Source organism: Melanotaenia boesemani, chromosome 1 (genome assembly GCF_017639745.1).
Source record: "Melanotaenia boesemani isolate fMelBoe1 chromosome 1, fMelBoe1.pri, whole genome shotgun sequence".
Lineage (NCBI taxonomy): Eukaryota > Metazoa > Chordata > Actinopteri > Atheriniformes > Melanotaeniidae > Melanotaenia > Melanotaenia boesemani.
The window spans coordinates 10,145,550-10,163,888 of record NC_055682.1 but is presented as its reverse complement, the minus strand read 5'-3'; the positions used below and the strand labels follow the sequence as shown (position 1 = coordinate 10,163,888).

Below are 18,339 nucleotides of genomic sequence, written 5' to 3'. Positions count from 1 at the left end.
AACATACCACCTATTACAAGCAGGGAGAAAGAGCATTTGAAATACTTTGGTTTTTTTTTCTAGTGCATTAACATAAACAGTTGCATGTTTGTGGTTTGAAAATTCTTCATTTGGCCGTATCAAAGTTAAGCAAATAATCTTGCTAAAATGTTTTTCTCCTATATTTTAAAATATCATAAATCATTAGATTATCAAGTTTAAAATAAAAATGACTTATAACTTTAGCTCCAACTCAAACAAGGAAAAAGTGAGCCATACAACTCCGGACATAGTCTCGGTGTGTGTACTTTGCAGGGACACCATGTGGCGGGTGTTTACTGGCGCGTTGTCAGTGGAGGAGAAAGGCAGCCAGCTGCTGGCCGACCTTCGGGAGATTGAATCCTGGGTGTACCGATTGCTGCGCTCACCAGTACCAGTGGGAGGTCAGAGACGTGTAGATGTGGAGGTGCTGCCCCAAGAACTCAAACGTCCACTCACCTTTGCCTTGCCTGACAACTCGCGCTTTGCCATGGTCGACTTCCCCCTGCACCTGCCTTTAGAGTTGCTGGGTGTGGACGCTTGTCTGCAGGTTCTCAGCTGTGTCCTGCTGGAGCACAAGGTAAGGACGGTCAGAGGAGATAGGACAGGGTGTCAGCTGTTCTCAGTCATACCTTGTGCCTGTCTGTTTATTATTTTTTTGTTATTTTTATCAATAACAAATACCAGAATCCTTGTTTTGCTGATGCATGTGTAATGTTACTGTTGCTGTGCAGTGGCATTAGTTCTTTGGCTGACAGGAATAGCTTTAGGTACAAGTCATACCTATTGTCACTATTGTTAACACAGGTGGGTCACAGTGTTAACCCTAACCCTGTGCACTTTCTTTACTTTGAGTTTCTTTTTGAGTTTATGTTTATATGAAAAATGGACATTTTAAAGTCTAAAATCTAAATTTTACACCAGCTAAAAATGGTTTTCATTTCCTTAAATGTGCACTTTAGGTGCAGATTGAAAACTGCACCTTTCTGAAAAGATGGTCATCCATTTTGGGTTTTGAAAAAGATGAATTCAGTATGTCATAAGATTCAGTCAAGCTGAACTAAATGCTGTCTGAAAGCTTTCAGAATGTGACGTCTGTTTCAAGCACTCTGTGCAGACAGATTCATTTTTCATAGAAGTTTAGTTTTATTACTGTTAAATATCCAGGGTGAAACTCTTGTTCATGAATTATGGACAAAAAGGAAATGTAAAGAGGTCGGTATGACTATTGGAGTGAGAGAATGGCTGGATGAATTTGTTGTGTATCTGTATTAATATGAATGTATGAAGACGGCAGTGAACTTTGCAGATTTGCAATAACAAAAGAAAAGCTTACAAAATTTTCTTAATAAATCTATCAACCTTGTCCAAGGTAATTCTTCAATCCCGAGATTACAACGCTTTGTCTATGAGCGTCATGGCCTTTGTGGCCATGATCTACCCCCTGGAGTACATGTTCCCTGTCATCCCCTTACTGCCGACTTGCATGGCTTCTGCCGAACAGGTAATATTAGGATTTTGACAGATCATCATTATCTTTTGTTTTGTTTCTATTATTGTAACATTTAAATTGAGACTAAATTGTATGTTTTCTCCTCACAGCTCCTTCTTGCTCCCACTCCATACATAATCGGTGTACCAGCCAGCTTCTTTCTATACAAATCGGATTTCAAAATGCCAGATGATGTTTGGCTTGTTGACCTTGACAGCAGTAAGGTGTGTACACAAACATGATGTTATACACCTCTCTCTGATTTCCTTTTTTCTTTATTCACAATGGACAAGTTAAAGGCAGAATTAAGATACTTTTTTCTTTTACTCTTTGCAATCCCAGCATTCAGACTCTGCTTATTTTCCAAAGTTCAACAAATGAGAGGCAGGTGGGGCTGCAGAGGTGTTTGAGTCAGCTGGAGACAGTAACGGAGAGACAGGAATTTTAACTAGTCAGTGTGTTTTTATACCTCTCACACTGCGGTGCTGTCATTAGCTGATTTTTTCCAATTACAAGCAAAAAACTGTGCTCCATGATGAGAAGAAACATGGAAAATAGAGGCAGGGTTTTTTTTTTTCTTAGCTTTCTTCAGGTTGTTTGCCTTCAATTCTGATTCACCTGCCACTAGGAAGTATCTCTATTATATGTTCAAAATAAATTAAAACCCCTGTTTTTGCATGCAGGTTATAGCCCCTACCAATGCAGAGACTCTTCCACCTCTTCCAGAGCCTGAAGCAGGCGAGCTTAAGAAGCATCTAAAACAGGTAATGTGTGTCATTTGTCTTATTCTCGTAAAGTTTTTTTTCTTTTATTCTGTTGGATCATGATAGTCAATATTCAGCTCCAACCAGACGGGATTTCCTGGTAGACATGAGTATTTTACAAAGAAATTTCTCTAACCCAGAACTCACTGCTGGTTGTTCACAGATTTGTATAAATGTAAAAAAATATCTCTTTCAGCTGTTTGGGGAGTAGGTGGCTCCTTCTTCAGCAGAGTTGTATGTATTTAGATAAGTGTGAGAACATTTGAAATGCATTTTGTAGTGCACTAACAACTTATTCTTATTTTTTCTGTTTTCTGTGCATGCTCTAGCTCTTGGAGGTAATATCAAATGCTAAGACCCAAACAGAGTCTTTAGTGTTAGTGGTAGCAACTACTTTGCCCCTCTAACCCAGTTATCTTGCATAACATTGGAATCTGGTTCTGACTCATGGAAACACCTCACTTTTTAATTTTATTTTAATTCTTACTCTGCACACTACACCAGTAATATACACAAATTTCCTTTTTATTTTTATAAGTATTAAAGCTACTAATATAGGTTACTCAATGTATTTACTGACAGATACTAAGTGTTTATATTCATGATTTTACTAATCAAAAAAAGACCAAAATATTATTAGCTAACATCCACTTAATTACCACCTGCTTAAATTACGCAGGGACTACTGCACCTTATTGTCACTTTTAATTAAAATGATTAAGTTGTTTTGCAGATGATTATTAAGAATATGTTATTAATTTTCCATGTAGGCAAGCTACAAGTTTCACAAGCTATTTAGTCAATACCAAAAAGCTGTTTCATCTATTAAGAGATACTTATGTCTCATAGAATTGAACCAAATTGGAGCTTTCCTTCTGCCTTATATTGCATTCAACTATTTTAAAAAAACATTTGTAATTATTGCCTTGAATCAGAGCCAGTTTGTTAGCAATGTTTGGGTAGCAGCTCTTTCCTTGTGTGAGCGTGTGTGATGAAGAGGCTGGTTTGTAGGAGTGTGCAAAGCCTCAGTTTTGCTGGTGTATATTTGGAAACAAGCTCACAGTGTTAATCTGTGGGTGGAAAATGTCACAGAAGATGGTTTAACGGATTTTTGTGAAGACTGTGATGCCACATCTAAATGGTGCTTCTGTGAGTTTAAAAATACTTGCACTTCACCCCAATATCAGTAAAATGAACTGGTCCTACAGGTAACTCATTTAATTACTTATGCTAATGTTTAGCTTATTTATTTTTCAATGCATGCATTTATTTAAATAGTTAGGAATTACTAAAGGCTTATTTAGGTAAGGGTGCAAGTATTTTTATCTGCGTTTCTGAAAAGATCTGCTGTTTTGTACTGTTTCTGTCATCACTACTCCATTATGACCACTGGTGTTACCCAGCTGGTCACCATGGATGACCATCATATGTCTCTAAAGGCCGGATTCTGTAGGTGAAGTCTGGTTTTTGGTCGTTATTACTTCGTATGTGTTACACACCATCTGTCATGCTAAGCATATAAATTTCTCCCCTGTCTTCATCTGTCTTTTTCTCTCTCAGTCTCATTAACCTCACTCTCACTCAGTCTGACAAATCCTCCTGCTCTCCTGGCTGTATTTCATCATTTCAGAACAAACACAGATTGTGTTTTCTTTTCTCCTTACTACAGTAAAAAAAACAATTAAAATGGAAATGATAAATGTTTCAAGGTCCAAACAAAGCAAAAAAATCATGTCTCTTCATTATCTGATCCAGTTCAGTCACATCTGGTTGGCACCAGAATCTACTTATTTGCTGTCAGCAAAAACTGACAAATTGGGAAGTGCTACTGAAAGGAGACAAAGAAAAAAAGGGAAAGGGTCATGGTTGTGACCCTTCCACCATGTGCTATTCCAGTGTCAGTCACGAAGTTGTCATCCCAGACCTTCATGTGATTCTCCTCGCATCTCTCTTATCCCCTTCCTAGTGTCTGGTTAGGTTGACCGTGATCACCCAAAAGCAGATCTTCTCCTCTGAAAATAAGGTTACTCATTTCTCCTCCTGTGGAATGTGTAATGCCCCTGCACGGATATCCTCTCTCACACATTACTTTGCCTGTCACTACAACTTGTCCCCTTTTGTCCAGGCTTAAACCAAAAATGCATAACAATACCACCGAATGTTGCGGACCAGTTTTCTGATACACTGCTTAGCTCTGGCTTAAGCATGACTGAATGTGCGTGCATCTATCTTGGCATCAGTGAGTGTACTTGTAACCAAAATGAGACCAAATGGAGCTTCTTTCTTTGACAAAGTTAACATTCATCCAAACCCAGCAACTTACTGTTTCATTTTGCTAAGCTAAACATTGACTCCTGAGACTGCAGCAGTTCCCTTTAATCATGCATAGTGACTTACTTCCCTTGTGTTCCTCCTCTCCAAAATGACACACCCACTGAAGGCATCAACATGTCCAAAACTGACTCTTCACTTTTTTTTTACATAATAGAAACGTAAAATTGTGAAAAGTGAAAAAAACAATAGTTGGGACTTCTTGCTTTATAAGAACATCTCAGCACAGTTTTGGATCAATTTTGGATCAATTTTTAGAAAGTTAGCTTATACCAATCAAGTTACCCATACCAAGTTACCCTAGTCGTTCTCTTTTTGCTGTGGGTCTTCTTTGGCTGAATTACTGACCTGTTCAGAGAGTAAACTTAAACACACTGTCCCATTAAAAAATAAAAGTGATTCATAAAATGTTGATGCCAGTTGTGGGAGTGGGCCATGACAGCGCTGTGGTTTATTGCCTTTTAGATCCACTGCTTTGTTTTTATTTGTGTCCTGGTTGCCTTTTAGGCCTTGGCCAGTATGAGTTTGAACACCCAGCCCATTTTGAACCTGGAGAAGTTCCAGGAAGGCCAAGAGATGCCCCTACTCCCACCTGGACGCGATAAAGCCTCACCATCCTCGACTGAGTTCAACCCTCTCATTTATGGCAATGACGTTGATTCCGTAGATGTAGCCACCAGGCAAGTGTTGAATATTTATTTCCACCCAATGTCGGATTTTTAAGCTAAAGATTAATGAAACTGAAACTGTTTTTGTTTTGCAGGGTTGCCATGGTGCGGTTCTTCAACTCTCCAAATGTTCTCCAGGGCTTCCAGATGCACACTCGCACCTTGCGCCTATTTCCCCGACCGGTGGTCGCTTTTCAGTCATCCTCTTTTCTTGCCTCTCGACCACGTCGCTCTGGGTTTGCAGATAAACTTTCTCACACACAGGCAGTGGAGTTCTATGGAGAGTGGGCTCTCAATCCCACTAACCTCGCCTTTCAGAGGATACATAACAGTAAGACTCCATTTTGATGATCTGTATTAAGGTTAAAGTGATTTCCCATGATTGCATTCAATTACCTTGGTCACATATATGTTTTAGATGTGTTTGATCCATCTTTAATTGGGGATAAACCCAAGTGGTATGCACACCAACTACAGCCAGTAGTCTACAGAGTTTATGATGGGAGCTCTCAGCTGGTTGAGGCTTTGGCCAGCCCCTTGGAAGATGAAGGCAACGAGTCAGATCCGACAGATAGGTAAGATAAAGTCCTTCTCAAATATTTCTGCTAAATTTGTTTAGCCTTATTTAAATAAACATTTGTATTTACTTAATTATGACTAATCTCATTTCCATCAGTGGTAGTGACAGCGAAGGATACGATGACTCCAGCTCATCTTATTCTTCTCTCGGAGACCTGGTGAGTGAGATGATTCAGGGCGACATCCAGGGCGACACGCCAAGTAAGTTGTTGTTTTGTTAAAAGATACACATTTATTATATTCATATGTTTACACTTTTTTTGATGTTAAACCCCAATTTGATGTCTTAGGTTTGGATCCGCCTTGCCATGCTGCACTGGGAGATGCTAGTGAGGTTGAGTTTCAAGACTTTCAGGAACTGCAGGAAGGTCATAGCTTGGAGGGTCCACCTGGTGGGGACGGAGCTGCAGAAACCTCTGACGGACAAACTCTTCGCTCAAGCTCCAGCACAACTGCAAGTTCAAGTCCCAGCACAATTATCCAGGGAGTCAACAATGTGTGTCATTTTTAATTACTGTAAAACTTCTGTTTTTTCCTCACAACATTTAATTTTAGGACTTTTTTATTCTTACATGGGATATTAGCAGCACACTTAAAGTAATATTAATTTACACTTTTGAAGTATTTACACAGCTTCTTGTCACTTCTGTTATTATCTTTTAGGAGCAGGCTGAAGTACTTGAAATGGAAGCATCAGCAAGTGTCGCTTTACAGAACCCTGTCCCGGGATTGGGCAGCCAGCCGTTTCTCAGACCTTCAGCTGATGCTGGTCTGGTGGATGCAGCCAACAAAAAGCAAGAGTATGACAACCCATACTTTGAGCCTCAGTATGGCTTCCCCTCTGAGGATGACCCTGATGCAGAAGAACAAGTGGAATCATACACCCCTCGATTCAACCAGAACCTCAATGGCAACAAGTGTGTTAAACTTGTTCATCACTTGAATGATAACATCATTCAAATGGGCTTTCTGATCGGCCATGCAATGTTCTCGTCATGGTGGTCTTGAATCTTTGGTGGTGTGATGTTAAATGGTGTGAATGCTTGTGAGTCTCCCATATCCTGTGAATTTTTTCTTGTGAGTTTGTGATGCATGTTAATTTCTTGGCCATTTTTTCTATTTAGAACACAGCGACCTTTACGTCCCAGTAGTCTGAGGCTTCCGGGAGAGTCTGACGGAGAAGGAGATTCACACAACAGCTCGCCAAACTCCACTATTTCTAACAGCAGCAATGATGGATTTGGGGGACTTATGTCCTTTGCTAGTAAGGAAAATTAGATTTTATTTTGGTTATTTTCAGTCAAACCCATATAGTTATGAAGTTGTTAACTAGGTTTATGTTAATAAATGGTCAATTGGAGCACTGCTACCAGTGCTACTTGTGAGATGCAGTTTGGGAAGCTTTTCTTTTCCATTTCAATACTCAGAAATCTGTGTTTTAGTCATACATTGCATGGATAAGTGGTTATGATTAACTGTCTTGTCACCAAAACACCACTGCATTGATTACATTGAACATGTTTCTACAAAATGTGTGTGAATTATGAACACTGATTATTATACCTGCCTGTGTTTGTTTCAGTTTAAATCATATTCCATGTTTGCTGATTACTCTCACCACAGGCAATCTTTACAAGAACCACGGCACCAGTTTCAGTCTGTCTAATCTTGCGCTTCCCAACAAGGCAGCAAGAGAGAAATCTACACCTTTCCCCAGTCTGAAAGGTAGGAAAATACATTAATATGATGATTTTATTTTACATCTGTTCAGGCTCTTCAACAGATCTGTGTTTTTGTCATCTTGCTGTCTGCTCAGTGTGGTTAGTTTTGGTTTTGTATGTAAAGACACAAAAAAGAGGGAGTTGACACCATTTAAGGGAAAATCTGTTAAAATCTTTGTGTTATTATCAACATTATTTTTATTTTATCACTGGCTTCATGTTTAAAGTCTGTCATATTTAAAAAAAGTATTTTAAAATTTAAGTAAGTTGCAACTCTTCGCAGACTAAATCTACATAAAGCAAACCATATTTTATGTAGATTAAATATAAAAAAAACAGATTTCTTTTGTTTAATTTGTTTCTCCCTCTCTGCCCAATTTTAATTTTATTTCTAATCATTTTTTGGGTTTAAAGAATATTTTAATTTTGATGTTGAGGAGGAAATGGAGCAAGCAGGTTTGTAGAACTGTTTTTATTTTACAGCTTGACTTGTCTCCCTCTGGATGGCCAAACATGTATGGCACTATTTAATGGAGAATATTGAGAATATCAGCATTTTTCTCTTAAAAATCTTAACAGGAAAATCCACTCAAAAACAGGCTTTACATTATTTGTTCTGTCTTGGGAGATGGTGTAAGTCTTTTTCTGTTCAAGCTGGATTTCCACTTAAGCTGAGAGAGAAAAAAGATGGGGAAAGCATGAAGAATTAACTCAATAGCTCCACTCCAAGTGGAATAGCTGCCATAGAAAATGTTCTGTTCCTTTGATTATGATGTGTTTTGTCTTTGTTGTTCAGATTCCCCTGACAGCCCGGGTATGTTACGTCTGGTGTGATAGTTTGTTTCAGCCCCTGCCACTAGGCATTCCTTTAACCTTTTAAATTGACCTCTACCTACCTTTCATATCCTGTTTCTCAACATAGGACTAAGATATTACTAGCGATGTACATTAATGCCTTCCCTCCTGTTCCTTTTTCATTCCTCTTTGTGTGACTGATGGGAGTTCTTTGCACACATTTAGAGTTGAGATTTCTTCTGTGACAACACACCGTTATCAGTGTGGCATCTGTACATCTACACTGTAACAAAAACATGTTTGTTTTGTTTGTTTAATATGCATTTGCATACTTAGTTTTTTTGTGGTAACATTAAGATTTTTGATGCTCACAGAAAAATCTAAACTCAGTGAATGAAATTAATCTCCCACTTGCTTCTCAACCCCCACGTGTTTTTGCCTTGTTTGCTTGTTTGGTGGTTCTTGTTGCTACGTGTGTCAGTCCTTTTTAAAGATCATCTGCAGTTTTAACAAGATAGATAATCTAATTGTGTCACTGCGTTGTATCTTTTTGTTTTGTGCTCAAAAGAAGTTACTTGCGTTTTGATAAATTTGCATCATGCTCAACCTCTACAATAAAATTACATCCATAATCATCATTTTAAATATTTAGCATAATTTTCATTGTTCAGGGTGCTGGTGCACACACATTAGTGTGTATAGTAAACACACTGAAGTATAAGTTTTACTCTGCTCTTATTTTAGGGCTGAAAATGTTAAATATGTTGTTAAAAACCTGGTCATTATTCATCTTATTGAACACTTCCAGGCTCTGTATCATCATCATTTTTTCTGTTATTTCTTTATTTTTTCTCGGTTTTGGCACCTTGTTGAGTGTGCATGTCTGTTATGGGGTTGATGTTCAGACTGGTTGTGTCTGGGCCGGTGTCCCCCTCTCTGTCCACTTCTTTGCGGCACTAATTCTGGGTTTTGTGTGCAGTATTTGGGCTAAATTCTCTAATGGAGATAATTACAGAGGCCGGCCCGGGGAGCGGAGAAGGTGGGTTCTGCCCTTTTTATCGAGTGAGCTGCATGCTTCTCCAAGCCAGTCAATTACATCTCCCAGCATCCCCTGTGTCTCTTTCCATTTCTGTCACTGTGTGATTCATCAAAAGTCCAGTGGAACATTGAATGTATGTTCTTACAACAATTTCATTCATAGTAACCGTGACTCCATAAGAATGTTTAATTTTATTTCTAAAACTAGCCTCATCACATAGAAGAGCAGATGCAGATCTAAGGGAAGCTGCAGGAAAAAGTGGAGCAATATATTATACCGCAGTTGACCATGAGGAAACTAGGGAATCACAGGACACAGAACAGGATGTTACATGCAGAACAATAATAGAAGAGACTAAACTAATTTACCAACATCCATTGTCTGTCATTGTTTTCTTGTCCTACACACTCCCACAGAATACAGAAGGGGGTTGGGCTGAATCATGCTGTAATCATTTTGAGCACAATAGGCAGTGACTATATTTGCAATTTCTAAACCAAAGCAGTGAAAAATCTTTATTCTTCTTAGAAGGCAGGGTGTTGTTGGCCAAAGTACTGGTTGTCATTTCCAGCATTACTATTATTTTGGTTCCAGACGTCCATTCCAGGTGGAGTTTGGGAAACTGGAATTTCACAATTCCAGACATTTATCAAGATGTTTTGGATGCTTGTTTCTGTTATTTAAGTAGAATCTGTTTTCCAAAATGGCAAAACACTCAATGTAGGCTGAATCCTCGTGTAATTTTAGGGGAGGATACAAAGAAAACTTATTTAATCCTTTAAACACAGCACAAATAAAATCAACAGACATGTAAACAGATGTTATAGAATAGAAATACTTTATTAATCCCTTCAGAGAGCCCTCAGGGAAATTATAAACACACATTAAAGAAGAAATATCACAACAAAGGGTAGCACATCTCAACATCCCAATGAAGGAGAATAAAAGTACTCATATTTAAGAGGTTTATTTGGCTCAAACCACATATAATAATTTTTTATCTATAGTGAGACGAATAAATAACTCAAATGTGAGTACTTTTGTTCTCCTTGAATGTTGAAATGTGCTACTCTGTTTTTCCACTATGGATTTTAAAGTTTTAAAGGCAACTTTTTTTTCACTTTCTTTTGTTCTGATATGTTATTGAAGCTCAGCTGTTCAGTGAATTGCTACCGTTTTTAGTTATTTAATAGTGTGAATGCAAGTTGTGCATTTGCAACAGGATCAGTAAAAGAAATTATAAAATATTGAAATAAGTCCGAATCAGAATAAGAATCAAAAATAACTTTATTCACCAAGTATGAACACATGCAAGGGAGTTTAGACAACTATAGTAGAGAAGAAGCTGTTCTGGTGCCCATTCTGGAGTCCTGGTCTGCAGAGTTCTGAGCCGCCTGCAGGATGAGGGCAGTTCAAAAAGACTGTGTGCAGGATGAGAGGAGTCTTTTATGATGTTCTCTGCCCTCTTTCCTGGAATAGTACAGGTCCAATGATGTGCTCTTCAGTCCTTAAAGTGTGCTGTAGTCTGGTCTTGTCCTTTTGCTGCTGGGATAGAGCTGATGTTTTGCTCCCACTTCAGATCCTGAGAGATGATCGGGCCCAGGGGCCTCATTTTTAAAGCTCTTAGGTACAAAAACCTGCATACATCAATTATAGTCAACTTTTGAGATTTAATAAAAAAAAAACTTGGCGAGAGAATGTCCCTACATCCACGGCAACTCAGACCCTGGCGTATGCACAATCTAGAGAAATGAGAAACTGCAACACCAACGGCACAGAATAAATTTAAAGAAATGATGTGAAATGTGAGATATTTGTGCACAATCAAATATTACCTTTTACACCACATTATGTATTAAAACTATTTGCAAAAATGAATAAAGAGGCACATTTGATATCAAAACTCCTAAGAGTGCATGCTCACAAAAGTTAAAATAAAAAAATAAATCAGGATTTACAAGAGAAAGGGGAGATATTAAGAACCTCAACCACCAAAATATGTCATTGTGAAACAAATTCAAATGTTAAAATACATTCACTCTAAATAAGGCAATAACTTGTGTCTGACAAATTAATAATACTTACTATTAAAATAACATGGTTACCGTGGAAACGTGCTAGTCAGTTAGGCTAAAATTTCCCCACTTTTAGCTATTCAGAAAATTGAGGGTTATATATAAAACATTATGTACCCCATTGCGTAAAGACGCACAATGGCTTATCTGGCACTGCTGGACAATATGGCGCGAGACTCCGGAGTGAGAGGATTTTTCGGAGATCAGCAAGATTTACTGCATGGCTCATGAGCCGGTTCCCACTGCTGTGTGCTGTGCTTTCAGACCTCTGTGATGCTTTGGGTCCGGCGTTAGAGAGGCAGAACCCATTCCGTGCCAGTCCCTCTACAAGTGCTGACAACACTGGGTTTTCTGGCAACAGGCTCCTTCCAGAGGGAACCGGCTGACAGGTCGAGGCTTTCACAGCCAACCTTCATCCATATTATGCGGGACGTGTTAGACAACATGATTGATTTGTCGTTATATTAACTTTCCTATACTAAGGGAAAACAAGCGAAACAATGCAATTTGCAACAATGTCTGTTTTCCGCAATGTAATTGGCGCAATTGACGGCACTAAAGTTGCAATAAGTGAGAACAAAATGAAATGGGAAAAAAAATAAATTTCAGAGGAAATTTGCAAATTGGAAATCAAATCTGTTGTCGTTAAGTATTTTCATTCTCTAAACATCCAGATCATATGTGACTCAACTTGTTGCTCATCGGACTGGGTCCACTCTTCATTTGCAAAGATTTGTGCCCGTATTTTGTTGTTGAAAACGAGAGTTTCAGGCAGCTAATGAAAGTAACAGAACCACACTACGTTATGGTGTCTCGCAAACATCTTCCTCAAGAAGTCATCCTAACATGTTCCAGTCAGTAAAAGAACATGTGAAAAGTAGCTTCAGTCATTCATTAGACACATCAGAGTGAGATGCAGACTAGAGGCTGGAGTGTCTGCAACTCTTATGAAACATGCAAGAGGGAGAAGCTGTTTTATATTTTATTTCATTTTATTTATTTTTTTCACAATGCTTTTTTAGTGTCGTCACAGTCTGTCCAGACAGTCTTTACTTCCCGCAGCTCCTTGGCCATCTCGTTAATAGCGTTGATTCAAGCACATTTTATTTGCACAGGTGTGGACCAGAGAAGAAAACCTGTAACAAAAAGATACAACCAGGTGTTGGGGTTAGCAGAAGTGCTGAAACAAATATACAAAACATATCCCAGGACCCACGGAGTGCAAACAACGACATAACTAAACTCGGTGAGGGAAATTAAACCAAACAAAAAAAAACAGCAGTTCCATAAACTAGCGTGACCATTGTCACAAACAAAACCCTAAACTAGCCCAACACCAAAATAAAATTAAACACAATGGCAGAAAAGAAACTGGAGTGTAACAAGGCCTGAAACGAACTGAGTGTATTACAAAAAGGTACGTCTAAACTAAACTGACTATTCTACCGTTCCCCCACGGGGAACACACGAACAGCCAGGAATTGTCCTGCTGCACACACTCGAATAGTTCAACATAAAACAGACGACCAAGTAGCACAGCGGACACCCAGTAGACCAGGGGTGCCCAAGTTCGGTCCTCGAGATCTACCATCCTGCAACTTTTAGATGCAACCCTTCTCCAACACACTTGAATCAGATGTCATCTGCATGTCATTCAGCGCTGCAGAGGCCTGGTAACGAGTCAGTCATTTGATTCAGGTGTGTTGGAGAAGGGTTGCATCTAAAAGTTGCAGGATGGTAGATCTTGAGGACCGGACTTGGGCACCCCTGCAGTAGACCAATCTACCAATTCTGCCAAGCTCGGAGACGAAGCTACCTGCGCTAACCAGCCTCGCTCCTACACAGTGAACACGGTAACTAACGTGAGGGGGAAGCAGCCTGTGCCAATCCGGCTTCCCCTCCCGACTGATCACTGCAGCAGCCTTTTCTGTCCTGGTTTCCCCAGAACTGCAGGCTGGTTGGCCGAACGTGGAGCCAATCAGAGGGGAGGAGACAGGGGTGTGTTAGAGCCAGCCACTCCGAGCAGAGCTCCGAGCCAGGCAGTTACCTGCAGAACGAGCCGCAGCTGCTTGCAATAAGCAGCAGCCGTAACAATAAATCTGGAAGTTTTTGTGTGCAGCATTTCTTTTTTTTCCCTACGTATGCGACCTGTAGTCATCTTTGTTACGCACAGTTTTATAAATGAGGCTCCAGGAATCTGAAGCTCTCTACAATGGACATGGGGCTGCTGAGAACTTTAAGGGGGGGCAGAGCAGGGGGATGTCTCTTAAAGTCCACAATCATATTAAAACTAAAACTGAAACCATGCAAGACAATTACATTAAATAAAAAAACTGCTATATGTCAGGAAGTGTGCAGTTTTCTCTGCACATTTATCATAAAATCAAACTTAAGACATAAGTCAGTCTAAGAAGTTTAGTTTATCTAATTCTTCTCTGTTTCCATAAAGGCTTACTTTTGTCTTTCTTTTTGTATATGCACCAGATGCATTCATGTTTCAGTGTAATTGAGGTCTTTGTGTCAGTTTTCACCATAGACTGTCAACAGAACTAATAATATTCAGTATTACAGATGTTTGGGTTTGAAGAACAGTTGCATACAAGTGCCAAAAAATATGTCTGAAATCCTTTAAAGATTTAATAGAAAACAAATAATTGAATCATAAATTGTATTTAAAAACTGTGTTGTGATGCTTTCAACATTTAGCATGAAACATGTATGAATGTGAATGTCTGCAGCTGATTTGAGTCAGAGACTTGAGTGTTTGAGTGGATTTATGACTTTCAGCCTGTCTGGTCAACAGTATTTTCTAACTTGGTTTGAAGCCGAACTGCTTCTGCAAGTGCATTTAAGCTGTTGCTGGCTCATACTTTGTATTAAGAATAATTTTAAACTTCCATCTTTCTTGTTACACAGGCCATTTGGGCATTTGACCTGTAAGGTTACACACTTTTTGCCCCAGAAGACTTTGCAAGACTTGCTGACTGTCCTACCAAAATAAATATAATGATCCTTTCAGCCAGAAATTCCACTGGAACCTCCACTATTTGTTATGAACTTTTACATTTAGCCTCAGATTTACTTTGTATTTATAACCCATAAGCAGTCTTAACCCCTACCAATAGAAAGGTTGGTCAGAAAAGAAATAAGACAACAATAAAGAATTGCTGTCTTTGTAAACATTCCAGCAACATTAAAGAAAAGTGGATTGCTGCTGTAACATAAAACTGTCTAGCCTGTCAAGTCAAATGACATGTTTGACGACATTCAGGAGTTGCAGGTATTTATCTGCTCTGACCACAGTCAGCATTGATGGAAACACAATCCCTGAGTGCACATGTTAATTTCAATCAGGGTGCTGCGCTCAGGGCTGCAAGAGGCAGTACAGATCACCTTTTCTTTCCTTTAGGAATTACATTTAATACCCCTAAAACTGAGTTCAACAACTTGTAGACAAATGAAGGCCGTTTGACATTAAGATACTTTAATGAAGTATGCAAGTTTAATACAATACTTCATAAGGCTACAGTGAAAAACCAATAAGTAAATAAAATAAACAGAAAATCCTCTGCTGTATTTCATCATACATGAAACGGATACTTGATAAATCATGCACATGTCGCATTGGGTCAGAATGAGTTAACTTGCTCATCTGAGAAGAAATGGTTTACATCAATAATCATGAGGGAATCACATTAAAAACACAAAATATGAGTAGTTATTACATCAGAGGCAGAGTTGGTACACGCCCCTGAGTGTAGGATGAATCATCATCTTTTCAAATTACTTTCCAGTATATTAAAACTTTACTATCAAATACCGACAAAATAAATTGTTTCTTATTTTTGGGCCCTAACACTTCTGTAGAAGCGAGATGCTATGCAAGACTTATAAAAATACTCACAGACTTGATTCATGGCAACTTTCAAAACTGCAGTGGCTTAAGCTCAAATGTATTGTTTTTTAGATTAAGCCACATATAGTAGCCACATATAGTATTTAAGTAGCTGAGTAATATAGTTAAATGGTACTTAAATGAGCTGAGTAAGAAAAAGAACATATTGGCATTTATTAATTGGATAATAATCTATTGATTTAATGATTGAGCCAACCCCCATGACTGGATTATTCACGGGTGGCAAGCATCCCACTGCATCGTACCAGTATACTAATACGAAAACCATTCATCCACTCACGTCATTGTTTTTGCCATGCATGATGTCACTGATGTAGTTCTGTACGCACGGTCCTCACTCTGACCTTCACTTTTCTATTACTGCTATTGTGTGATGCCACTACAAAGAACACCATTTGGACTTCTGAGTGTGTGTGTGCGTGCGCGTGCTTGTGTGTGTGTGTATTTGTCTGTGTGTGCACAGTATTCCTGTTTGATTTGCCCTTCACGTCTCTTGTTGTAATAATAGATTGTAGCTGCTCCAGTAATTTGTCTGTTCAGCAGCAGATGACCTTCAGTGCATTTCAAACATGCCTGTCCTCTCCCCAAAGAAACTTTGTCCTAGTTGATGTTGTAGCTTACAAAAAAGAGTAGTTTGAGAATTGTTTCCTGTACTGGTTTACAGTTCCTGGTAAAAAGGTTTTATTTTGTTTGTTTTGTTTTGTTTTTTTTTTTTTGCCTCAGTTTACCTACGCTAAGTGCTCTTGTGTCTAGTGAGCTTGTAGTTTGCAGGTTTGTTTATATATATTTTGGTTATGTGTACAGAAACTTCATTGTTTACTTGTTGTTCCAGGAGCACGAGCACCTCGAGCCCTTGTGGACCAGAAGTCTTCAGTAATCAAACACAGTCCAACAGTGAAGAGAGAATCCCCCTCACCTCAGGGCCGAATAAACAACACTAGGTGGGGAATTCTTAACTGTGCCCAACTATTTTTCTTGGAACAGAAAGACTAGAGCATGCTTAAAACTTCTATAGTTTTATTTGTTGGGTGTAACAATTATAACAAAAATTCATATCAAGGGTTCTGTAATTGACTTGAATAGGAGTAAAACTCAGTGTTCGGTTTTGGTCTAGTGAAAACCAGCAGTTCTTGAAGGAAGTGGTGCAGAGTGTTCTGGATGGACAAGGGGTCGGCTGGCTTAACATGAAAAAAGTACGCCGCCTCTTGGAGAATGAGCAGCTTCGTGTCTTCGTGCTGAGTAAGCTGAACAGAGCTGTCCAGTCGGAAGAAGATGCCAGACAGGAGATCATACGAGATGTGGTGAGATGCTTGTTTTATGGCAATATACATGTGTATATATATATACAGTGTTTTTTTTTTTTTTTTTTAACTACAACTGCTTTGGAGTCCCAGCCTCCCAGCAGGATCCTATTACTAAATGTCATTAGGCTTCATTCACCAACCATTATTACTTACAAATTTGTTCTTAAATTGTACTTACAGACATTTTATAAAAATTGTGGCATTCACCAAAACCTTTTTATCTTGGACTTGTTCTTAGCTAAGAACAAAACCCTGACGCCAGCAGTGAACAAGACTGCACACATGCCAGATCTGTTTCTTCAACCACAAGAATATCACTCCATAAATGTCCAGATCCACCTGCAGAGAATGTGGTCTTTAGTAATTAAATTTGACTACAACATTGATTTTTTCTTTTTCCTAATAGATGTAATTATTGTAATAAAAAGACAAATTTATTTCCTGGTTAATAACACCTGTCAGACTCACCTGGAGGAATCATCAAATGCATCACTCACTCCGTAGGTGAACCACATCTTGAAATGATGTCCAAAATAAGCCATGTACTGTTTGCATGTACTTGGTGTTTACTTCTGACAGGGATCTTCAACCTGTGGCTCTGGAACCACAAGTGGCTCTCAGGACCTTCCACAATGGCTCTTAATACATTGGAAAAAAATGCTAAAGAACTAACTAAATAACTAAATTTTAAATATAGAGATCCTAACAAATTTCCCTTTCCACAAATATCTACATCCCATAGAGGAAAGTCTGTCTGTCATCTTATTGCAAAAGTTTAATGTCATGGCTTTTCCACCATATGAACGACTTCATATCTTACATAGAAATATGCAACACAATGCATCTGTGATCTCTTTCCATCTGGATCCTTATCATACAGGATCCACTGCAGAAATAATTCCCCTGATAAAGGTTGTCTCTTAACTTGTGTTTGTGGGCTAAAGTTGACCTCTGCATCTCGTAGAGAGCAGCATTTCTCACTGCAGTTAAACGCACAGCTAAATCCCAGGTGTGAGTGAAGGGTTACTTTGCTGAAAATCTGTCGAACATCGTTCTGGTGTGGAGGGAGGGCTAAGTCTGCTGCTAACTAACTATGGAAAAAAATCCTGATTTTCATAAAAATAAATCTCCAGCAACCAGATTATCATTTTGCTTGCTATGATGCTGGACAGGACAAGTTTAAAAAAAATAAATAAATAAAAATCTCCAGAAATGGAAAATTCGATTTATCGATTTTATCTATTAATCGCTCAGCCCTATTTGCAGCTCCTAAAGGAGTTTTATATAGTTGGCTGAGGGAAAAATGGGACTTTGGATTGTAAAGGTTGCAGACCGCTGTCATATGTAAAGTAGAGCCGGCTGGTCCGTCCTTTCAACTTAAGAGAGATTGGTATTCACCAATCTAAGAGGAAAGATGCAAACAGATAGACAACTAACCAACCATGACATGCAGTAACTAGATACAGTAACACTTCATTATGTTAAAGTGAATTCACTTGTGTCAAGACTGGGTTTAAAAGCATTTCAACAGCACACATTTGTCAAAAGGAAAATTTCTAATTATAACTGATGAGAAGTGAGATCACTAAACCATTTAATGTTGCTTTAGTTTATGTTTGTCATCATTGTAAAGCTTG

At 38.7% G+C, this 18,339-nt stretch overlaps 1 protein-coding gene across 24 annotated transcripts in view; it reads left to right on the top strand.

Moving 5' to 3' along the window:
* The window catches only part of madd (MAP-kinase activating death domain), a 53,703-nt gene that overhangs the window by 11,095 nt on the left and 24,269 nt on the right, over window positions 1–18,339 (top strand). For 13 of the 24 annotated variants that reach the window (XM_041989824.1, XM_041989758.1, XM_041989798.1 and 10 more), the window contains exons 4-18: window positions 295–598; window positions 1,391–1,522; window positions 1,621–1,734; window positions 2,194–2,274; window positions 4,241–4,297; window positions 5,113–5,285; window positions 5,369–5,604; window positions 5,692–5,848; window positions 5,950–6,053; window positions 6,143–6,348; window positions 6,516–6,769; window positions 6,977–7,116; window positions 7,476–7,577; window positions 16,231–16,339; window positions 16,513–16,699. In XM_041989824.1, coding sequence (XP_041845758.1) covers window positions 295–598; window positions 1,391–1,522; window positions 1,621–1,734; window positions 2,194–2,274; window positions 4,241–4,297; window positions 5,113–5,285; window positions 5,369–5,604; window positions 5,692–5,848; window positions 5,950–6,053; window positions 6,143–6,348; window positions 6,516–6,769; window positions 6,977–7,116; window positions 7,476–7,577; window positions 16,231–16,339; window positions 16,513–16,699 — 2,356 coding nt within the window. The remainder of the gene's footprint in view (window positions 1–294; window positions 599–1,390; window positions 1,523–1,620; window positions 1,735–2,193; window positions 2,275–4,240; window positions 4,298–5,112; window positions 5,286–5,368; window positions 5,605–5,691; window positions 5,849–5,949; window positions 6,054–6,142; window positions 6,349–6,515; window positions 6,770–6,976; window positions 7,117–7,475; window positions 7,578–16,230; window positions 16,340–16,512; window positions 16,700–18,339) is intronic. The other 11 variants (XM_041989885.1, XM_041989886.1, XM_041989899.1 and 8 more) reach the window with 3 other exon arrangements.